The sequence below is a fragment of the Scyliorhinus canicula genome, chromosome 11, assembly GCF_902713615.1.
Source record: "Scyliorhinus canicula chromosome 11, sScyCan1.1, whole genome shotgun sequence".
Taxonomy (NCBI): domain Eukaryota; kingdom Metazoa; phylum Chordata; class Chondrichthyes; order Carcharhiniformes; family Scyliorhinidae; genus Scyliorhinus; species Scyliorhinus canicula.
Window position 1 is genome coordinate 141,475,111 of NC_052156.1, and position 24,915 is coordinate 141,500,025.

Sequence of the window (24,915 nt, forward strand, 5' to 3'; positions counted from 1 at the left end):
AGCCAGCTCCACATCCAGGTCCTGGTAAATCTGCAGCTCACTCCCTTCCCAGGTGCATTTCTTGGTCTGCCTCACTCACTTCAGAATTTTTTTTTTTGTCCAAAAATAGATGCAGCCTCACCACCATCGCCACGACGGTTCCCCCTCCTGTGGCCTTCTCCTCAGCGCCCTGTGTACCTGATCCACCTCGAGGGGCTGGCCAAAGCCTCCTCCTCCATCAACTTCTGCAGCATGCTCACCACATACTTTGTGGCCTCCACTCCCTCAATGCCCTCAGGCATCAGGACAATCCTCAAATTCTGCCTCCTGGAGCGGTTCTCGAGGTCCTCCAATTTCTCTCTTAGCCTCTCCTGGCTGCTTAACACCATCCCATCTCTGTCTCCAGTGAGGCCAGCCAATCCCCGTGCTCCCAACCGACGCCTCCACCTTCTGGATCGCCAAGGCCTGAGCCTCCACACTCAATCACTGCCCTGAGTGGCTCTACCACCTTAACCAAATCTTCTTTCCTCTATTGCTGCAATTTATTATTCAAAATTTCCACCAGTTGCTCCATCGATCACATGCGGGCACGCTGCCCCCTTCCACTCTGTCATCTTCGCCTGTGGCGCACTATGAAAACTTTCCTGCTCCAGCTGCTCTCTCTTTCTTGTGACATCTCTCATCCGCTGATCCATACACTAGCCTCATCAGATGAGTATTACCTTCCCTGGGCACTCATATACTTTTTGCCCTCAAATACCACACCATTTGGATGGGGAAGGATCGAAAAAATCCACCTTGAGAGGGAGCCACCAAATATACGACCACTCACTCCATGGCTCTCACTGGAAGTCCATTGCACAATATTCCAAATACTTATGAGAAAGAAATTGTGTGTAAACAATAAATTTAGTAAAGTCAATAAAATTTAAAATTCTTTCATCTTATCAATAAAAATTAATTAGCAGATAGATGAAAAGCTTTGTAGCATAATTCTCTCCCTCTGTGTACTATAAATAACATATGGTGGGGATCAAGGATTAGTAGAAAGAACTCTAAACATTTGAAACTACTTTTATCCAACTTTTGCTAAGTTTATGGACAGATTATAATCATGGTTTAGCATTTTCTGCACATATAATTTTAATTTGGTTTCTGACCACTCTATGCATCCAATATTTTGGTTCGCAATTTCATAATGTGGTTAAGCAAAAGGAAACCTTAAGTTGTGGAAAATGCCATACGCTATTAATATATATGGCAAACTACCATCCCTTGATGATTTAAATGGAAAAGTTTGCTTTTTATTCTAAATAGGAACTGTAAAATTATCCTCCAAATGCCTTTCAGCTGACTACTTAAATCTATGTAATTTTCTGTACTTCTTTTCAAAGTTCCTATATGCTTTAACTTCAAACTTTGATTATATATGTACACATATTAGAAATTATTCTTTTTGTCGGCTATAAATATACTCCAAAAGAATGAAGTCTAATTGGAAAAATAAAAGTTCCAAAGCATATTTATGCTAATTTCTGTCTCTTCGCAGTGAAACTTTATGGTACTAAATGAAAATCACATTTATCAGAAAAAAGCTACAAAGGATTGCTACCATATGTGGTGTATCAGTGATGGCACAGGATCAATCACTAACTAGTGGATGAGTAACTTATTGCAATGCAAAATAATGGTTAAAAGGTTAAAATAATGGCACTAAAGAATGACAAGTCCCCAGGATCAGATGGTTTACATCTCACAGTTTTAAAGGAAGTAGTTGAGAACATTGTGGGTGTCTACTACTGCCTCTTTTGGTTCAGGAACGAATCCTTAATATTGAAACAATTATTGGACTGCTTTGAGAACTTGCCTGCACCGCTGATCACTAAGACACATATCCACAATGATAAGTAGTCTGATCCTGCCTTTCAGCCCTGACTGCAGCATTGACACATTGGGAGACCTCCGTCTGTGGTGAGGGAGTGATCAGCAAATGTTCCATCATGGGTTGGTTTAGCAGTGCTACCATGAAGGTGCCACCATGTCCATTGTGGAAAGTATAGTGTGATGCTAATAAGACATGAAAAGAAATCTAAACTATGTGCATCAAAACTTGTTTTTTTTTGTTATTTTAAAATCAACCTCTGCTGAATCAAATAATATGGCTCACAAGATTGCCCATCTGCTCTAAAAGCATCCAACCAAGATCAAAAGCTTGTTTGAATCCTTGTTGAATTTCACATCCCATTGTAAAGCCACTGTATAATCATAAATCTAGATGACTAACACACAAACTGACTCCCCTAGCTGGGAAGATAACAAAATCAGAGACATCAAATTTGTTCTACAACCATTTTGCTCCAAGGGAAATAATAGGTTTTGGCCAGAAGCACGGAAACTGCTTGTGAGGCTGCAATTAATCATTAATGGGGAATGTCATATGATCCCATGCGTGTAGCCTCTTGGATGACTTTAATATTACATTTCTTGCCTCACAACTCAGTCTGCTGATTTAACATCAACCAAAACGAATTCCAGCAGAGGTCTTGGTGGACCAAGCAGCCTGCCATCATCTCTCAATTACTTGAAGCCTTTTTAATTTTAAAAATCTCTGATCATCACCTGTCAAGATGTCTGTCAAGTACAGAAACCCATTGTGCTGCATCAATATCATTTCAAGGAATTTTGTGTTGCTGTCTCCCACCAGAAGCTCATCTGGACTGAACTCCACCACAAACATCTTGGATTCTGGAAATAATAGGAACTAATATTCATTTCTGCCATTCTTTTATTGTTGTTTTCCATTTCTGTAAATCTTCCTCTTTTCTATCCCCATTTACTCCATGGGTAGGATTTTCTGCTCCCCCCCCCACCCCCCACGGTATATTTTGCAGCAGCGGAGACAGTCCGCCATTGGGATCTTCAAGTCCTGCCAATTTCTAAAGGTTTTGCGTGTACTGCACCTTCTGCTGCCAGAGGAGTGTGCTGTGTGTGTGTTGGGGGGGGGGGGGGGGGGTGGGGGTGGGGGGGGGGGGGGGGTGGGGGGGGGGGGGTGGGTGGGGGGGGGGGTGGGGGGGGGGGGGGGTGGGGGGGGGGGGGTGGGGTCCACCATTGGTGTGACCAGACAATCCCTCCGGTGGAAAGGGCTGGAAAAGTTTGGCCTATACGTATGCACATTTGTCTGTCTGTGTGTGGTTTGATTGTGAATAAATTAACCTGCTGAGTTAATCATAATGAAAGTTTGCTGCAAGTTATTATGAAATTGGATCACACAAATTGAGGGTTTGGAGATACATGGCACACCCAACTTTAAAAAGAATTCAAAAACACCGCTGCTTATGGACAAACAGGATGTTCAACAGTATTACCATCATTGAATTCCCCACCATTAACCAGAAACATAAACTGGATTAGCCATATAAATACTGTGGTGACAAGAGCAGTTGTGAAGTTGGGCATTCTGTGGTGAATAACTCACCTCCTACCTCCTTGAAGTTTACCCACATCCTACAAAGCACAAATCTGGACTATGAAGGAATACACTTTACTTGTTTGGATGAGTGCAGTTCCAACAATCCTTAAAAAACACCAGAAAAGACAAAACAGCATGCTTGATTGGCAGCTGGCAAACCATTCGCTCCCTCCACCACTGGCACAAGCTGGCTGCAGTGTATATCCATCTTCAAAATACACTGTAGCAACTGGCCAATGCTCTTTCAACAACAGCTTCAGAATTCTACTCCTAGAAGAACAAGAACAGCAGGAGCATGGGAACAGTACCACCTGCAAGTTTTCCTCCTAGCCACACCCCATGTCGACCTAAATTTATGTAATCATTGCTTCAGTATCGCTGGGTCAAAATCTTGGAACTCCCTACTGAACAGCATTGTGGATGTACCTACATCACTCAGATTGGAACAGTTCAAGAAGGCAGCTCACCACCATCTTCTCAAGGACAGTTAGGGATGGGCAATACATGTTGACCTTGCTATAATGCCCATGTCCAGGAATGAATAAAGAAAGATTCTGAGAAAAATGAAATTTTGCAGACAACATATTCAAGGACTTTGAAGCGACAAAGGAGATTAAATGTTTGCAAGAACACAAGGGTGAATGGTTGGATATTTGAGGAGAGGGGTAATATAGTGAATTTGGAGGAAAGCAGGAACAAAGAGAACTGTTACCAATATCAGCTAACATGGGAGCTGGCACAAAGAGATGCATTTTGGTAGGAAGAACAACAAAAGGCAATATGAAATAGAGGATGCAATTCTAAAGGCAGTGTAGGAGCAAGGGACCTAGAGGTGTATGTGTACAAATCGATGAAGGTGGTAGGGCAGGCTGATGAAGCTATTAATAAATAATGGAAATCCTGGGCTTTATAAGTAAAGTTATATGCAAGACAGTTATGGTGAATCTATACAAAACATTAGTTTGGCCTCAATTGGGGTATTATGTTCAACTCTGGGCACCATGCTTCAGGAAGGACGCAAAGACATGTGAAGACATGTGGGAAAGATTTACGTAAAGGTTCCAGGGATGAGACACTTCAGTTATGAAAATAGATTAGAGACAAATTAGTGAAGAGAAGTTTGAGGAAACATTAGATAGAGGTATTCAAAATAATCAGAGGTCTGGAGCTAATAGATAGGGATACATTGTTGTTCGGAAAACAAAGGTAGTTTTAAGGGATTTATGTTTGCATTGTTAAACATTAGAAATAAGGTATAGTTTTAAGTGGGTTTAATTTAATGTTTCTGGGCATGAAAGGGTGAAATTTAGTCATTAGATTCATGTTGGACAAAAGTGTTTGTATGTGTGGGGTTTGTTTTAATTCCAACTATGATTCTACGGTGCTTAGAGAGGGTTACGCGTGAGGAATGAATAGGAGTAACAGTCATTGCTTAGCAACTGGAGGCCTTATAAGGTAGAAAACTTTTCCAGTCTTAGTTTTAGCTGGATATATTGCTGTTGGGAATAGGAATGAAAAATGAATGAAAATTGCTTATTGTCACGAGTAGGCTTCAATTAAGTTACTGTAAAAAGCCCCTAGTCGCCACATTCTGGCACCTGTCCGGGGAGGCTGGTACGGGAATCGAACCGTGCTGCTGGCCTGCTTGGTCTGCTTTAAAAGCCAGCGATTTAGCTGAGTGAGCTAAACCAGCCCCTGCAACACCAGGGAGTAAACATCTCTCAGATCTGGGAGCACGGTAGCATGGTAGTTAGCATAAATGCTTCACAGCTCCAGGGTCCCAGGTTCGATTCCCAGCTGGGTCACTGTCTGTGCGGAGTCTGCACGTCCTCCCCGTGTGTGCGTGGGTTTCCTCCGGGTGCTCCGGTTTCCTCCCACAGTCCAAAGATGTGCGAGTTAGGTGGATTGGCCAGGCTAAATTGCCCTTAGTGTCCTAAAAAATAAGGTTAATGGGGTTTGTTGGGTTACTGGTATAGGGTGGATATGTGGGCTTGAGTAGGGTATTCATTGCTCGGCACAACATCGAGGGCTGAAGGGCCTGTTCTGTGCTGTACTGTTCTATGTTCTATGTTCTATCTGCCAGGAGAAGCTGGACAAGACAAAGGAGTTTCAAAGATGCAGGTTTCCTGAGGAACAAGATACAATCCAGATAATCAGGGAATTGGGGCAGAAAGGATGTCGTAAGAATACAGAGACCAAGGTATTGTTCAGCAGAAATCAAAGAAAGGTAATCAAAGGGTTTTGAGCTAAAGAAACAATTGCAATAACCAAATTTAAATTGGGACAGCAGACTTCAGAGGTAAATCAAACATGTTGATGCTATTTTATTAGAATCGAGAGTTAAAGCAATTCTGAACAGTTTGTACAGCAGTCAAGCCAAATAAATCCAAAAGGGGTTGGTGTAAAAGCTGGAATGGATTCACTGTTAAAATTGGAGCAGAAGCTTTGCTTAAAAGTGTTATTTGAAAAACCTGGATTGGATTAAAGAATGCAAACTGTTTTTTTGTTTAAATAATTTTTATTAAGGTTTTCACAAAATATAAACAACAAAACAATATTAACAGAACAACCATGGTTAAAAACCTAAGAACAACACCCACCCCACTACAAAAGCAACTACTAAAACAAGAACAAAAAAAAGCAAACAACAAAAAGGAAAGAGATAACACCCGCCACATCCAACAAACCCATGTACACACTTCTCCCTCCCACCAAACCCAATCCCCACCCCCGGGTTGCTGCTGCTGCCGGCCTATTTCCCTACCATTCCACCAGGAAGTCCAGGAAGTCCCCCCCCCATGATCAGGCCCCCCGCCTCCAGATCCGGATTGCGGCCCAACATGCGCCGCATAAACCCCGCATCGTCCCAGTTTGGGGCGTAAACATTCACCAACATCACCCACTCCCCCTGCAGCTTACCACTCACCATCACATACCTCCCGCCACTGTCAGCCACCACATTTAACGCCTCAAAAGACACCCTCTTTCCCACCAGGATCGCCACCCCCCCCCCCCCCCCCCCCCCCCCCCGAGTCTTCTCATCCAGCCCTGAATGAAATACTTGGCCCACCCACCCCTTCCTCAGTCGAACCTGGTCCGCCACCTTCAGGTGCATCTCTTGGAGCATGGCCACATCCGCCTTCAGCCCCTTCAAGTGCATAAACACCCGGGCTCACTTGACCGGCCCGTTCAGCCCCCTCAGATTCCAGGTTATCAGCCGGATCAGAGGGCTCCCTGCCCCCCTCCCCTGCCGATTAGCCATAACCCATCCCCTGCCCGCCACTGGCCAGCGTCCCCCGCTCGGCCTGTTCCCCACGGCGGCAACTCCCCCCCCCCCCCCCCCCCCCCCCCCCCCAGCACCCCCTGCATACTCCAGCTCCTTCCTGGCCATTTCAGCAGCAACCCGGTACCCCCCCCCCCTCAAGGCTAGGACCCCTCCTAGCTGCGCCCCCCCCCCCCCCCATAGCACTCCCGTGAGCCAGCTAACTTCGGCTGACCCCGGCGACTCCCGCCACACCTCCGACCCCTCCCCACGTGGGGCTACTCCTCCTCCTCCGTGCCCATCAGCAGGCCCTCCCCCCCCCCCACTCTTGCGCGGGAAAATAACAACCAGCAAAGGCCCGCGCTTCTCAGCCCCGACCCCGCCCCCATCACCCCGCAGCGTGGGAAACCAGAGAAAAGCCCGCGCTTTCGCCTTGCCCAACCCCGCCTCCTCTAGGGCAACTCCCATTGCCGGTCCCCACAACCAGCTCCCCGCACTCCCAGTTTACCTCCCTGCCCGAACCCGTCCACCAGACCCATACAAAAAGACATAAAGACATCGCCCCACCAACCCTAAAACCAACACACATCCTGCATTAAACAGAAACCCCCCCCCCCCCTCCAGAGAAAAAATTAGACACAGTTGCATTTACATACAAAACCCCCATCCCTGACACTCAGTTTGAGTCCAATTTCTCGGCCTGCACAAAGACCCACGCCTCCTCCGGGGACTGAAAATAATGGTGACGGTCCTTGTAGGTGACCCACAGACCCGCCGGCTGCAACATGACAAACTTCACACTCCGTCTGTGGAGCACTGACTTCGTCCGGTTGTACCCGGCCCTCCGCCGAGCCACCTCCGCACTCCAGTCCTGGAAGATCCGCACCTCCGTGTTCTCCCACTTGCTGCTCCGCTCCCTCTTGGCCCACCTAAGCACGCACTCCCGGTCAACGAACTGGTGGAACCGCACCAGCACCGCCCGCGGCGGCTCATTCGGCTTGCGCCTCCTGGCCAGTATTCTGTGGGCCCCCTCCAGCTCCAGGGGCCCCTGGAAGGACCCAGCTCCCATCAACGAGTTCAGCAAAACGACCACATAGGCCGCCAAGTCCGACCCCTCCAGCCCCTCCGTGAGGCCCAGGATCCGTAAATTCTTCCGCCTCGACCGGTTGTCCAGCTCCTCGAACCGCTCCTGCCACTTTTTATGGAGCGCCTCGTGCATCTCCACCTTCCCCGCGACGGCCGTGGCCTCATCCTCCCTTTCGGAGGCCTGCTGCTGCAGCTCCCGGATTGCGGCCCCCTGGGCTGTCTGAGTCTCCAGCAGCTTACTGGTGGTAGCCTTCAGCGACTCCAGCAACTCCACCTTAAGCTCCTGGAAGCAGCGCTGAAGAGTCTGATCCTGCACCCACTGCCACCACTCCTCGAGGGCTCCGCCGGCCGCCATTTTGTTTCCCTTCCCCCGTTTTTCCAGGGGCGCTGCCACCACTTTTCTGCTCACCCCACTCCTGGTCTGGACCATAGAACCCTGGGGATCTACTGCAGACCCCTTCCCACATCGGGAATCATCGAAAAAGCGCAGTTGGGGGCCCTGAAAAGAGCCCCAAAGTCCGTTTCTAGCGGGAGCTGCCGAACGTGCGGCTTAGCTCCGCATTGCCGCAACCGGAAGTCAGAATGCAAACTGTTAATGGACATTATTGTGAACCAAGATTTGAAAGTGTGTTTTGTTTGAGAGTGGAGTTTGGAAGCTCTCATGTGATGATTATCTGGGGAAATTCTGAGGAGAGATTCACAAAAACTAACTTTTTGTGAGTGTATTTGACCACTGTTATCTTGTGTGCTTATAAGGGACTTTGTGTGTTAATGAGACCATTGTAGCTTAATATGTACTTTGTAATCCATGTTAATCTTAAAATCTGTGTGTATTTGTTAAACTAAGGGGGAGGAAATGATTATTGTAGCATAATCCAATTTTTCATGTTTAATTAATATTTTTCTTCTTGTTTAAAACTAAATATTGGTCCTGTGATTCTGTTCTTCCACATTTTCTAAAAAAAAGTACGTTACAGTCTTCTGAGTCAAGGTTCCATTTGGGAATCTTCCCAATCAGTTATAACATCAACTGGGATCGTAACACTGTTCCCATTGGTGGATGGGTTAAGACCCAGAGGTCACTAAATTTAAAGTGATTGGTAAAAGGACCAGAGACAACATAGGAAAGCTTTTTACGGAGTGAGTGGAATGCAGTGCCTTAAAGTGTGGCGGAAGTAGATTCAATCGTAGATTTTAAAAGACAATTGGATAATTATCCAAAGAGAAAACATTGTGGTGCTACAGGGGAAAGATGGGAAATGAGGCTGGCTGAGTATCTCTAAAACAGAGCCAACATGGACATAAGAGACTGAATGGTCTCCTTATGTGCTGTAAACATTCTAATATTCTATGTTCTTTACCTATAGCCCAGGCAATCAAAGGTTGCATAGGTTGTAGCTGCATTTCCTCTATCTTCATCTCCCTATCTCCTTACCTGATATGTGGTAGCAAGGGCTGTCCTCTCGTGATGGATCAAAGCATGCAACATTACACCACAAACCTTGATACCCACTCAGCCAAATATTGAAGGGGTCTTCCATAACAGTCTAGGCAGTGGAATTGTTGCCTCAGTATGTCCATGGCCTGACCTATCACATCTATTGTGACAGCATAGCTTTCATTGTATATATGCTATACATGTGTGCAAGAGTTCCGAAACAGAGTCATGAGTCAGCAGATTGTTCTTGTCTTCCAGTAGTCAACTGGTGAAAATACAGCTGGTAGAGCAGTCTGTCACAGAATGAAGGCATAATTACTACTGCCATGATACCAAACACTAAATGCCTGCATGATACTGTGCACAACGTCACTTTCCATCAACACACTACGGGAGGGGAAACCCTTTTGTTTCCAATACATGACAGGGTTGATATGTGTTGCCTGAAAAGCAATGTATGTGTAGTGATGGATACCCTTCACCAAGGAAAAGCTTGCAAACCTTGCAAATCATTGTGCTCATTCTGCCTACTTCCCGCAGGCAAAAGGGAATGAAATGCATAAAGAGCGTCAGTGCAACAGTGCACTGTAAACAGTTAGAAGTTGCTAATATCTTCAGCGTGGAAGGAGCCAGGTGCTTGAAAGTTCTTCAAAACAGTAACTTTCTCAACCATTTGCCCCGCTCTGCGTTTGCAGTTGTGACTGCAGCAGTTGGCAGATTTAAATGACACCCCCCTAGCGAAGCACACATATTTCAATTACCCTGGACAGACATGGACTCCTGCTAAGAGCCCTTCACCTCTCCCTCTTCTACCAGATTGTCAAGATCTACATGAGCTCAACTTACTCTCCCAGTCACACACCGTTCCCAGAGGAAGACCTACTAATTTGTGCACCCATATCTGGTCTGTGCGTAAAGTCCACAACTGTGACACCACTCCCTATGGAATTTGGAAAATATCAAAAATGTGTGTAATTGAAGTAACAGTCAGAAGAAAGCAACCAACAACTAACCTGTAAGTGTTTAATGAAAACTAAATGCTGATAAGGGGATCCTTAATGCTGCTTAACACTTGTTTAACTGCAAGAGGGCACTGACTGCAGTGTAGAATTCCAAAATGGCAATATGATGTCAAATTAGTGTTGCACATTGGTAGATGCCATGATCTGACTGTTCTACATACTTACACCAGATATGAACTGCGGGCTGAATTCTGATGATGCTTCAGGAGGCCTGACTGTGGGCTAGAAAGTCGGGGGCAATCTTCACTTTAAAATTTGGGGTATCCACAGCCACATTTTAAGCCAATCAAGCAGTTGATTAGCCTCTGTTTGAGCACCTGTCCCTTTAAAAGACATGTCAGCCTGCTCCCAGGAGCTGCGAACCAACTGGAGGGCCAACAGCCTCAGTCGTGGCCTCGCCACAAGAAGTGGTGGCCTTTGCTGGAACTATGACCAGCTGAGAGATTGCAGTGATGCTGCCCTTGCAACATGAGTTTGGTGGAATCATTGGGACCAGTCAGGCACCTTTGGCGAGCGGAGTGGGGAGTTGGTGGGGGTGGCTGCCATGGTGGTGGCCATTGTCCTTCATGAACTACTAATTAGGAGGGCCCCACAAGCCTGCAGGGTAGCTATCAGGTCGTCTCATCATGAGGTGGAGAGCCCAGATGCTACTGTTAAATATCAGCAGGAGTGGAAAAATGCCCTTAATTGGACCCTTATGTGGCCCAATTGGTCTCTGGGTGGGGGAGACATCCTCCGCCTTTCCCACAGTTGATTAAACACCAGGGTGGCAGAAAGACAACATGCACTCCATCTAACACCACCTTCCTGTGTCATTGTAAGGAAACCTCAACCTTCCAACCCATCTCTAGAGGACGGATGAAATCCAGCCATGTATGTGGTAACGGCTTTACCAAAGTGGTGATGAAATAATGCCAACAGTCTCACTGTGAAGAACATAACAGCATTTATTCTGATTTTATTCAGATGAATAGTATGAATTTTCAAACAACTGAGAGAATAGGGAAACCCAGTTTTAGTAGTGTCATTGAACCTTTAGAACAGCCACATTTTAGGCCAATCAAGTAGTTAATTAATGCTGTTGGAGCTCCTGTCCCTTTAAGACAGTGTTTTTCAAACTTTTTTTCCCGGGACCAACTATTACCAACTGGCTAACCTTCGGGACTCACGCTGGCCGACATTCATGACCCAGGCCAGTGGATCCTCATGACCCACACCTGCCGACGTTTGTGATCCACCATTATTTCTTACCTTTAATGTAACAGGGGAGCTTGCTTGATCCTCACAATCTCACTTGCTTTGGCACTCAATGTTACATTTCACTAAGGTCTTCAGCTGACAATTTAAGTTCTTACTGCAACCTTTGAAAAACATCAACAGTCTTCGAACTTGCCATCCCTTTGAAGTTTTGTTGGTTTTAAACTTTAATTTACAAGCAACACCCTGCAAATAACAGGCATGGGCTTTACATCCTGATTTGCATTGGCACAATTAAGAAAGCCACACCTCAATAAATAATTTTTATACTGCTTTGGTCCCAACTTCCTTTTTTTTTGTTGGGTATTCATCAGAAGCCCTGGAGCTCAGCATACAGCTCACACCAGCGCTGTTTTGTCCTTCCCTGGACTCCCCTGACAAGATCTCTCCAGCTAATTCAGTTGTGAGATCCTGACCTGTTTGTACCTCTGGCCCTCTCTTCCTTATTACAAAATTAACCACCTTCAGTTCTTCACACTGGCAGCTACCAGCTAGGGGCTGGTTTAGCTCACTGAGCTAAATCGCTGGCTTTTAAAGCAGACCAAGCAGGCCAGCAGCACGGTTCGATTCCCGTACCAGCCTCCCCGGACAGGCGCCGGAATATGGCGACTAGGGGCTTTTCACAGTAACTTCATTGAAGCCTACTCGTGACAATAAGCGATTTGCATTTTTTCATTTCAAATGAAGGAATCTCTCCTCCATTTTTTTGTTCCCAAAATACACATGTACAGGGAGTGTGACATAAGTGTACTTGCCGCGCTCGTGACTTGCTCTCTGCCACTGCTTCTGGTAGGAAGACTCCATTGTTTGTATTTAAAGGCCAGTGGCGGCTAGCATTCCTAAAAGCCGATCGCGGCTGTTGGACACTTCTCCTGTGATCGGGAATTCCGCGACTGATCGCTCCATGACCCTCCCGACACCCACCCGCAAGTTGCGACCCTGAGTTTGAAAAACCATGCTTTAAAAGACATGTCAGCCCGCCCCAGGAGCTGCCAACCAATGGGCTGCAATGGGTAGCACAATGGCTAGCACTGTTGCTTCACAGAGGCAGGGTCCCAGGTTCGATTCTAGGCTTGCATCACTGTCTGCGTGGAATCTGCACATTCTTCCTGTCTCTGCGCGGGTTTCTTCTGGGTGCTCTGGTTAGGTCATTTGAATTCTCCTCTGTGTACCCAAACAGGTGCTGGAATGTGGTGACTAGGGGCTTTTCACAGTAACTTCATTGCAGGTTAATGTAAGCCTACTTGTGACAATAAAGATTACTATTATTATTAGAGAACCAACAGCTTCAGTCTCAGCCTCAACACTAGAAGTGGTTTTAGAGTGCCATTACATTTTACTGAAATTTATCCCTCACCTTTTGGATTGCATAGATGTTAGTACCTCTATCTCAAAGCCATCATTAAAAAAAAATTTGAATAAGCAGAAGCGCACTATGATCTCTATCAGTTGATCATATTTGAATCCTGACTTTTAATTATACTTGAATTTGATTTTGTTCAAAGATAACATGTCGTACTTCCTAGATTTTGAATGGGGCATTACTAGAGAAAGAACATAACTATATTGTGGCAAATTATTTTCACAACTTTGGAAAATCAGGATGGCTTCCCCACTAATGACACAGGTTAAAACTGCAGTCAGACCCAATAGTGTAATTGGACACCAATGTTCCTATTTAAATAAGGATCCCACTGGCTTCCTGCATGTTTCCTTGCCACCTGCTCAGAAGAACAAGTCAAAATAGGTGATATGGGAATGAAACTAGATGCTGGCAAATAGGTTCAGTCCCCTGGATAATTTTAGCTGGTTTTCCACCTGGTTCTGCCAAACAGCTAGGATTAAAATCACCCTTTTGGCTTATAAGCCTATATCTTCCCCAGCAACAAAAGCATTATTGAGTTCATTTTTGGAAATATCAATTCAATGTGTATTAGAATTAGTTAATCTTATTTAGCAAATTAGCCAAACACTTGATACAACAAACTGCAAATAGAGTACATTAAATATTCAGACAAGTAATATAATAAAGTAGCACACTATTACTACAATTTTCCAAATATAATGTGTATCTATTTCCCTAAAATTTTATCCAAAAGCTAGGATGCCGTAACAAAACGGTAACCAAAAACAGGGTTTTTTTGCAGCTCAAGAACATCTTTTTTGGATGTGTTGTGAATGATAATGCATTCTTACCAGAAACGTAGCATTTTGATGGTGTTTCTTTTATCTTTTTAGTGATTTAAAGGAATAAATAAGAACACTTTTTTGTTTTCATTAATTTATGAAAAAAATGACCAAGAATCCAAATCTAACCAAATTGGAACAGAGTCCTGTGTTTCCCGGCACTCCTAGTGACAAGAAACACCACACTATGTATCGGGACTCTGTTTCAATTTGGGGCCTCCGCAGGGCACTTGGTCCCGCTTCCTGAACTGAGGAACTCCGTTTGCTGGAACTCCTCAATGCTGGAAGAGGACTTATCTGCCCCAAACCGACCCCCGAACCCTCCCCCCCAATGCCAAACTCACCTATAAGGGGGTCCTCAGCACCATCCGTACTCCATCTCACACGTGCAGGGTCCAGTCTCCGCCATGGAAAAAATGCCATCCTGGCACCTTGTTACTGCCAGCCTGGTAGTACCCCTGCTAGCTGGTACTTCAAGGCTGGCAGTGCCAGGGTGCCCAGGTGGCACCAGCAGTGCCAGGGTGCCACCCTGGCCAGAGGACAAGCACCAGGGGGCCTCCGATCCGGTGAGAGACTCCCACAAATGCCGTTCCATCTGGTCCCCATTTGTGAGGAGTGCATATTAGAGTAAAATCGGCTGCCTCACTCAAATATGCCGATTTGCAAAATAGTGATCTCACTCACAATGGGCGGGAATCAGATTGCGATGTCTTGCGAGATTACATGAGAGGGATCTCCCGGCATCTAGCGGCCACGCCACCTTTCGGGTTGTGGCGAATGTATTCACCATAATGCATGCATGATACCATAACCTGTGACCTATGACCTGGAAGTGGTGATATGAAGTGTTTCCAGGTACTGTGCTGTAACCCTGGAATGGCTCCGCCTCTGATTCCGCCCACACCAGGGCCATATATAGGCCGGCCTCTTCTGGGTGGCTTTCATCTGTACTACTGACTCTGGCTAGGCAAGTTCATGACTAATAAAGCCTACTGTTCACTCGCTCTCTCTGCCTCATTGTGAATTGAAGGTATATCACGGGTGCAATGCGGCTGGTAGATTGCACCAAACGTCTAACATTGATCTCATTAACATAATATTCCCTTACTGCCACTCTATGGTTTTCAGCAACTTAAATTTGAAGCCTACAGTGTAACTCTTCTCTTTGTTGCTGTGTTCACGGCGGGTGGCACGGTAGCACAGTGATTAGCACTGTTGCTTCACAGCACCAGGGTCCCAGGTTCGATTCCCGGCTTGGGTCACTGTCTGTGTGAAGTCTGCACGTTCTTCCTGTGTCTACTTGGGTATCCTCCGGGTGCTCCGGTTTCCTCCCACAAGTCCCGAAAGACGTGCTTGTTAGGTGAATAGGACATTCTGAATTCTCCTTCAATGTACCTGAGCAAGCGCCGGAGTGTGGCATCTCGGGGATTTTCACAGTAACTTCACTGCAGTGTTAATGTAAGTCTACTTGTGGCACTAATAAATATTATAAAAATTTCTAATTTAAAGGATTATTATGAAGAATCGTACTTTATACAAGGTTCCCACCATAGGGATTGTTCTATTGACTGATTGGCTTAATTGGCATCATGTTAATATATCTACTCCTGGAAAGAAACTAAGCAAGTCTAATTCTAAGCATTCCTGTATAGGGTTAAAATGGGAAATGATGGAAAAACTCAACAGGTCAGGCAGGATCTCTGGAAAGAGTTAACATTTTGTGTCTGATATGGCTCTCCTTGGGATCTGAGGTGAGATAGAAATGGGTTTTATGCTGTTGAAATAAGGGGGGTGGAGGGGGTGGGGGTGGGGGAGGGTGATCAGTGGAGCAAAATAGACGCTCAGGGATAGGTTAGAGCAGTGTTTCTCAAACTTTTCTTTCTGGGACCCACTTTTGCCAACTGGCTGACCATCGGGACCCTTGCCAACTGACCATCAGGACCAACGATACGTTTGTTAATCCAGTCTATCCTGAGTCAAGGCAGTGTTTGAGGCACTAATGTTTTCTTGCCCAAGGCACGGGAGGTAAAGTAAGTCATCTAGTTTTCCCATTCTTAATCACTATCCAGTAGCCTCTGGTGCATTGAATTTATGTCAACATTGAATGAGGGCATGATCACCTCAGCCTGAGATGTCCTCACATCTATAAAAGTTCACTGTCCAGGATCATGCATGAAGGACAGTCATGAGAGATACACCAACAATTGTGAACTTGCATTCATCGTGGGACACTGCCTCAAGGAAACAAAGAAGTGAAGGAAGAAGACTTGAGGAGAGGAGAACAAAGAACAGAAATCACTGGGAGAGAGCCATATGTGGTTCTTATAAATAAAACAGCCATTAATCTGAAGATAGTGCATTAAAATTTTGATTTATAATTGCCTTAAATGCGATTCGATTATTTGATGCAAGTTTATTCAACTTCAAAGCACACTATTAGAAGCACGTTCATCAATATTGATGAATGCTGACACCACTAAACCTGACCCACAGACAACTGACAAACTAACTGTTCTGGTTGCCATTAATCAGGCAAAACGTTTTCTCAGATATTTTTTATTTTTTCAGAAATTCAATGGCATTGTGGTGTACTCATGTCTCCCTAACCAGAAGACAGATCTGGTTAGGCAATTTAGCATGGCCAATCCACCTAACCCGCACATCTTTGGATGTGGGAGGAAACCGGAGCACCCGGAGAAAACCCACGCACACAGGGGGAGGACGTGCAGACTCCACACAGACAGTGACCCAGCCGGGAATCGAACCTGGGACCCTGGAGCTGTGAAGCATTTATGCTAACCACCATGCTACCCTGCTGCCCCCTAATGATGTTGGGAAACTCTGTGTTAACAGCCAATGGATGCAGAACACCGTGATCCTTAGCTCTGCTATACTTCTGACACTCATCGATGACTCACCTGCGGGTCACTACCTGCATTTTGAAAAACCTTGGGTTAGAGGACAGGGGGAGATTAAATGATAACGATTTCATGGAGCACAAAACATAGGGAATGGTAATTTAAAAAAAAATAATTTACGGGATGTGCGCGTCACTGGTTCAACCAGCTCTAGTTGCCCTTCAGAAGGTGGTGGTGAGTTGTCTTCTTGAACCGCTGCAGTCCCTGAGGTGTAGGTACACCCACATATGCGGAGGGAGTTCCAGGATTTTGACCCAACGACAGTGAAGAACGGTGATATATTTCCAAGTCAGGGTGGTGAGTGACTTAGAAGGGAACTGCCAGATGGTGGGGTTCCCAGGTATCTGTTGCTTTCGTTCATCTAGATGGTAGTGGTTATGGGTTTGGAAGGTGCTGCCTACAGCACCTTGACATCTTGTAGTGCATGTTGCAGTGCATCTTGTAGATGGTATGCACAACTGCCACTTTTCATTTTCATTGGTGTGTGGAGGGATTGAATGTTTGTGGAAGGGTAGCAATCAAGCGGCTACTTTGTCCTGGATGGTGTTGAGCTTCTTGTGTGTTGTTGAAGCTGCACTCATCCAGCAAGTGGAGAGTAATCATTACACTCCTGACTTGTACCTTATAGATGGTGGATAGGCTTTGGGGGTCAAAAGGTGAGTTACTTGCTATAACTTCCTAGCCTTTGACCTGCTCTGGTAGCCACAGTATTAATTATGGCTAGTCCAGTTCAATTTCTGATCAATGATAATCCCCAGGATCTTGATAGTGGGGAATTCAGTGATGGTAATGCCATTGAATGTCAAGGGGCGATGGTTAGATCCTCTCCTGTAGGAGATGCTCATTTCTTGGCACTTGTGTGGTGCAATAGTAAAAGCTGAAAGCTTTGGTACAGAGCTTATATTAATAGCAGAATAAACATCAACATTATCTAAAAGTAAAAAAGCAGAATGTGTTAATAGCAGAAAAAGGGTCAGCACTGACTGAAAGCAAAACATGAGAACAAGATACATACTGGCACTTCGGGTGGGTGCGGATACTGTTTTTATTTTTAGACTTCTAACATTCGCTTTATTTTGCTTCTATTTTAGTACTTGGATGGAACTTCTCACATATGCAACCTACTGGTCTGAGTTGCCTGTGTAAATAATTCACTTCTGAATGAACCATAAAGGACCTGTCAGATGATTCATTTTGCCTTGAAGTGTACATGCTATGTGTGCATAATTCATCGTGATGAGGCAAATTTGACTTTATTTTTTTTTAATTAAGGGGCAATTTAGCGTGGCCAATCCACCTACCCTGCACATATTTGGGTTGTGGGGTGAGACTCATACAGACACGGGGAGAATGAGCAAACTCCACACAGACAGTGACCCGAAGCCGGGATCGAATCCGGGTCTTCGGTGCCGTGAGGCAGCCATGCTAACCACTGCGCCATAGTGACACCTTAAATTTGACTCTTTATTTATGAAAATCGGTTATATTTAAACATATTATTTTCAGAAAAGTATGATAATGAATCTTCCTATCAGACATCAATTAAAGCTAAGTAGTAATACATTTCTGATAGCAGAAAATAATTTTTTACCTGTAATCCAATGTCAGTGACTCCTGAGCAATCTGTCAGAATGAACTCCTTTATCTTGTTGTTGTGAGCAAAACCTCCTAAACCCTGTCAAAACAAATCAAAATTAAAAGACTGGTTGAAATACACAGCAAGAAATCAGAAACCTTTGAGTTGCATTTAGCAACTTCCAGGAACAGAGACAACTGGATCTGCGAGGGGCAGAAAAAGGTTCAGCACTGTCTGAAAGCAAAACATGAGAACAAGATGCATACTGGCACTCGAGCAATGGGTTTAGTTTGAAAATAAATGCAGGAGGGAAATCACAGGAAAATTGTAAATTCATTGGTTGCTGAGAAGCTGATTTAGGGAGTGTGCTAAAAAGCTTAAACTATAATTTATAAATAATTTATAAATCCTTGAATTTCAGTAAAGAACACTAGCTATAGGGAAGTAAAATTAAATCAAGTCAAAGTCAAATCAAGTAATAAAGTAAACAAAGTAAGATAAAGTTAGTGTAGGAGTAGCCAGTAATTTATTCTATTCATTCTACTTACGCTAAAGTCGCCACACTGCCAGGAGGATGTGGAGGCTTTAGAGAGGGTGCAGAAGAGATTTACCAGGATGTTGCCTGGCATGGAGGGTATTAGCTATGAGGAGCAGTTGAATAAACTTGGTTTGTTCTCACTGGAACAACGGAGGCTGAGGGGCAACCTGATAGAGGTCTACAAAATTATGAGGGGCATAGACAGAGTGGATAGTCAGAGGCTTTTCCCCAGGATAAAGGGGTCAATTACTAGGGAGCATAGGTTTAAGGTACGAGGGGCAAGGTTTAGAGGAGATGTACGAGGCAAGTCTTTTTACACGGAGAGTAGTGGGTGCCTGGAACTCGCTGCCGGTGGAGGTGGTGGAAGCAGGGACGATAGTGACATTTAAGGGGCATCTTGACAAATACATGAATAGGATGGGAATAGAGGGATACGGACCCAGGAAGTGTAGAAGATTCTAGTTTAGACGGGCAGCATGGTCGGCACGGGCTTGGAGGGCCAAAGGGCCTGTTCCTGTGCTGTACATTTCTTTGTTCTTTGTAAATATAACAATTAGTTTTTAGCTTTACGGAAAGGCAGGTCATCTCAGGCAAGTAGAGTGTATATCCTGTGGTATGTGTAAAGTCATTGACACATCATATGTCCCAGACAAGCACATTTGTAGGAAGTGTCACAAGCTGCATAAGCTTGAGTTCTGGGTTTCGGAACTTGATGATGGCTGGAGTCACTGTTGTGCATCCGCGAGGCAGAGGACTACATGGATAGCACTCACAGGGAGGTGGGTACATTAGATTAGAAATGTACAGTCAGAAGAGGGAATGGGTGACTGCAGGCAATCATAGAGAACCAGGCAGGTAGCACAAGAGACCCCTGAGTCTATCCAGTTTGCTGATCGGTTTTCCATTTTGGGAGCTGATGAGAACAATGGCTTCTCAGAGGAGTGCAGCCAGGGCTAAGCCTGTGGCACCACAGGCAACCCAGCTGTACAGGGGGGTAGGAAGAATGGAAAGGCTTTACTGATAGTGGATTCCATAGTCAGGGGATCAGACAGGCATTTCTGCAATAAATGTGGCTCCAGGATGGTTTGTTCCCTTCCTGGTGCCAAGGTCAAAGATATCATGGAAAGGTTGCAGGACATCCTTTGGGGGAGGACGATTACCCAGAAATCATGGTCCACTTTGGTATCAACAACTTAGATAGGAAGAGGGAAGAGACCTTGAAAGCAGGTTTCAGGTAATTAAAAAGAAAATCAAAAAGCAGGATGTCAAGAGCAATAATCTCAATATTACTCCCAGTTTCATGTGCAAATGAGCATATGAGTAAAATTATATGTCTATTAAATACATAGCTGGAGAAATGGTGTAGGAGGGAGCTCATCATATTTCTGCAGCATTAGAATCAGTTCTGGGGCTGGTGGGACCTGCACAAGCTGGATGACTTCAGCATTCGCTGTTTAGGGTTAGCCTTTGTACTGCACCCAAGACAAGGGTCAAATGTGCCATAGCTCACCAGGCTGCCCAGCATGTGCTGTTACAGCGGCTTCCTTGCAGCTCAATTCCCACCCCCCTGGAAGGTCTGCCCACAGGACCCTTCAGTTGACCCATGGCCTCATGATTTTTTCCTTCGAGAGGTCTGAGGGCTAAAAAGGGTGGCCGAGATAGATGCCTATCTGCCGCACTGAGTACAGAGTAGCTTGTGTAGGGTCATGTCCAGTGTGGGGGATTGTAAGGGAGTGGAGCTCTGTGAGAAGGTGAGCACATCAGTCATTAACCATTGTTGGGCTGCTGGAGGAGTTAAATGGGCAATGGGCAAGGCTTGGACAGCGGTCCTTAATGGTCACTTATTCTCTTTCTTCCCTTTGATTCATTGCACAGATCCAACCATGCAGCCTGTCAAGTTAGCGGCTATCCTACTAGTCGTGAGACAATAGAGACACGCGCCAGCATCAACATGCGGCTGTGCAAAGGAGCAGATGGCTGAGGACAAAAGGGTGGCAGGATTTGCTCACTTGCCGGAGGTTGGGCCACAGAGAGTGGTCGCTCAGATGCAACATTACCGGTCTAGAGTTTACCGACAGTGGATGACGTACCTGTAGATGACAAAGAACCAGTTCAGGAGGAGACTCGGATGTCCAGGTACACTGCCACTCACCTTTGCCAGGTTCTGCAGGAGCTGGCATCACATGGTCACCCACTGAAGGTCATAGCCACCCTAAATTTCTATTCCAGTGGCTCATTCCAGGGTTCCACTGGTGACCTTTGCGCCATCTCTCGGGCCTTCGCATATAAGTGCATCACGGAGGCCACCACCGTACTCTTCATGAGGGGATATAACTACATTAATTTTGACTGAGACCAAGCTAGAGCCATAGGGTTCGCCCAGATAGCTGGTTTCCTATAAGTGCGGGGAGTCATTGACTGCATGCACATGGCTCTCTGTGTCTCATGGCATTATGATGTCCTCTTCATAAACAACAAGTGCTGACACACTCTGAATGTACAGATCATCTGAGACCATGCTAGGCACTTTCTGCAAGTGTGTGCCAGGTTCGTGGGAAGTGTCCACGACAGCAACATCAGTGGTCATTCTCAGATACTGAAGGTACTTGAGGGAGCACAGCTGCTACAGAGTTGCTTCTCGGAAGGGCATGGCTAATGATGCTGTGCAAGGCCACAGAGTGGAGCCGAGACCCATTTCAATCAGACTCATACTGCTACTGATGTGTTGGTAAAGCAAACGATCGGTGTCCTGAAGATGTAGTTCAGGTGCCTGTACAAATCAGGTGAAGCCCTCCAATATAGCCCCCAGATGGATTTGCACATTGTTGTGGTGTGCTGCACTCTCCATAACCTATGTGGCGAGGAGCTGGCAGAGGAGGACAGGGACAAGCAGCACATCCCCTCTGATGAGGAGGATATTGAGGTGGGAGCCTGGGGGAACCCCTGGAGGAGGCACCGGAAGGTGGTCAGACAATGGCATGGACCCGAATGGAGAGGTGAGCTTGGGATGCCCTGATAATGTCTTGCTTCAGTGATGAGCAGGACTAGGGTGGGCTTTCAGACAGAATGGGTGTGATGGTGCTGTCCTCCTCAGTGTGTGGGGCTGGAGCTGTTTCGATCATAGGAAGGGGACGGTCAGATGGGTGGAAAGCCCTGGGCTATGCACCGATTGATCCTCCCTCTAGTTGCCCCCGGACCCGAACTTGGTAAAAGACTGGTCCTATTTGATGGAGGACAATCCCAGAGAGTAAGCGAGCACCATCGGTGAAGTTCCAAACGAGTACCACATCGTCAGATGCGAAGTGTCAAAGAGGTCGACGTCGAACTGGACAATCCATTGCAAATCTTGGTTACAGCACACCTTTGAGCCTATATCCGGTAGAATCAAACCCGATCGTGTACGAAGCCTATGACCCATTAACATCTCAGCAGTGGCTACCCCAGTTACTGCATGTGGAGTGGTCCTGTATGAAAATATAAATCTTGCCAGTCTTGTGTACATCGAGCCAGACATCTGTTTCTTGAGCCTCCGGTTAACCGCCTGCATGGCCCTTTTGGCCAAACCATTCGATGTCGGGTGGTATGGAGCGGTGCGGACATGGTGAATCCTGTTGCTTTCTGCGAAAGCGGCAAATTCTTCATTTGTGAAAGGGGCCCCATTATCGGTGACGTGCACCTCAAGGATTCCGTGTGTAGAAAAAGAATTGCGCAATCACTCGATGGTCTTCTGGGAAGTGATCAACACCATTTTGGGGACCTCCAGCCGCTTTGAGTAGGCATCCATAGGATGAGAAACAATCGAACCCAAGAAGGGACCAGCGAAATCGGTGTGTACGTGAACCCAAGAGCACCCCAACCACTCTCAACGGTGTAGGGGTGGTGCCACGGGAGCTTCTGGTTCTCTTGACAGATGGAGCACTGCTCGGCCAATGTCTCAATATTTGTATCCAACCCGTCCACCAGATGTAGCTTTTCGCCAGCATCTTCATTTTGGACATTCGAGGATGCCCATTGTGAAGGTCCTTTAACCTGATAACCTGCCCCTTCACCGGGACAACAGCCCTCGTGCCCCACAGGAGGATATCGTCTTCCACAGTCAGCTCCGACAATTTTGAGGCAAAAGCCTTCAACTCCCTTGGTAGCTGGCGCTGCTGCCCACCATATAGCACCAGATGTTGCACCTTGGCAAGTACAGGGCTGGTTTGCGTCCAGTCACTAACACACAAGGCAGTGACAGGCAAGGAGTCCATGAAATTCAGCACAGCAAACACTTTGTCCGCCATAGAGGGTTCACAGATTTGATCTGCAGGGGAAGACAGCTCAATGCATCAGCATGTGCAACCTGGGTCCCTGGGCGGTGCTCAAAAGAGTATTCGTAAGCAGCCAATAACAAAGCCCAGCATTGGATCCTTGCAGACGCTATTAATAGAATCACGGAAGAGGTCTAGTAGTGGCTTGTGATCGGTGATGATAGAGAAATGGACATATTGATGAAACCGCTTCACATCAAATACGACCATCAGACCTTTTTTTTCAATCTGTGCATATTTTCTCTCAGCCACAGTCAGTGTGTGGGAGGCAAAAGCGATTGGACGGTCACGCCCCTCGCTCAGGGCCATATGCCAGATGGAGAAGCATTGCACGTGACATAAAATGATTTGGAAGAGTCAAAATGTGCCAACACCCCCAAAGCTACATTTTGAATGAATCGCCCGTAGTAATGAACTAGTCCAAGAAAAGAGCGAAGTTCTGTGGCGTCCCGCGGAGTGGGAGCCATTTTGATTGCCTGTACCTTCTCGGCGACCGAGTGTAGGCCATCTTGGTCCACCCGATATCCCAAATATACCACTTCTTTTGCATGATGGACGCACTTCGCGCTGCGCAGATGGGCCCATATTCGGAAAACCGCTTCAACACCGCCTCCGGGTTCTGCAAATGTTCTTGGCCTGTGGCTCCTGTAACTAATACATCGCCACATTATCTAAATAAACCACAACTTGTGGCAAACCACGCAGGGTGTTCTCCGTGATGCGTTGGAAAACTATGCCCACCGATACTCTAAACGGGAACTTGGTCTGAACTTGGTACCATTCACTGGTACCAGAACACGGATAGGGGCCACACATGGCACTGCGAACAGTTCAGATGCATCTCAGCCTCATCCTCTGCCTCTTCTTAGTCATTCAGATGCGAGGTCCAGCCCCAGGGCTGACGCCGACCTCGACTGGGGCGCTTGGATCGCTGGCCCTCCTGCTGTCTGCGGGTACGACTAGACCGGTGTCCACACGTCATATGTGGGACAGAACCGCCTTCAATTGAGTCTGGAACGGCGCAGCTCTTAACCCAGAGGTCAGAATTACTGCGACGTTCATTCCGGGCCGTGGGGACCCCACATGATTGGCGATGTCCCAAAACATTCACCTCCATCTCTTGTATCACTTGGATGCCACATTCTGTGCTTTCTTGGGACAGGGAGATCTGTAGCGCTTGCTGAAATGTTAGAGAAAGTTCGCAGAAAAGTTTTTTCTGAGTTTCCATATTGTTAATTGCGCAGATTCCATACTTACAAGACTCGGCTACTTTCCATCACCGAGATATAAACTCGGTGACGGACTGACCGATGGACCTCTCCGCCGTATTAAACTGATATCTCTGAACGATTATTGAGGAGGTTGTGTCAAAGTGTTGCAGCAAAAGTGTCATGAACTGGTTGAATGATTGCTTATCTGCCGTTGCCGGGTACGTGAGACTCCGGATCACCCCGGACGTATGCAGTCCACAGGCAGTCAATAGTATGACCATCTGGCGCTCGTTCTCCTTGATATTGTTGGCCCGGAAGAAAAAGCACATTCGTTCAGCGTACTGGGTTCCAGTCTTCAACACTGGCATCAAATGCATCTAACCGCCCAAACAGAGGCATGGCGAATTAAAGAAATCCAAATCTGGGTCCATAAAATCAGAAAGGTGGCTGAGCTGAGTGGGTTGCAGCGTCAACAGCAAACCAGTTTACTCCTCGTTGCCAGTTTAATAAGGACAATGGGAGTCCACACCGAGTAAAATAAGAAACAAGGTTTTATTTACACAAAGTAATGTGCACTACCTGGTAGATCCCGACTGGGTTACTCTCTGGTCGGTGGCTTACTGGCCAACCTTTTATACATGGGTTAACTGAGGTACCCCGCC

The 24,915-nt window shown here is 46.2% G+C and overlaps 1 protein-coding gene across 3 annotated transcripts in view; it reads right to left on the reverse strand.

Moving 5' to 3' along the window:
- fbxl13 (F-box and leucine-rich repeat protein 13) overlaps positions 1 to 24,915 on the reverse strand; it is a 399,689-nt gene that overhangs the window by 38,391 nt on the left and 336,383 nt on the right. For all 3 annotated transcript variants that reach the window (XM_038811555.1, XM_038811556.1, XM_038811557.1), the window contains exon 19: positions 18,210 to 18,293. In XM_038811555.1, coding sequence (XP_038667483.1) covers positions 18,210 to 18,293 — 84 coding nt within the window. The remainder of the gene's footprint in view (positions 1 to 18,209; positions 18,294 to 24,915) is intronic.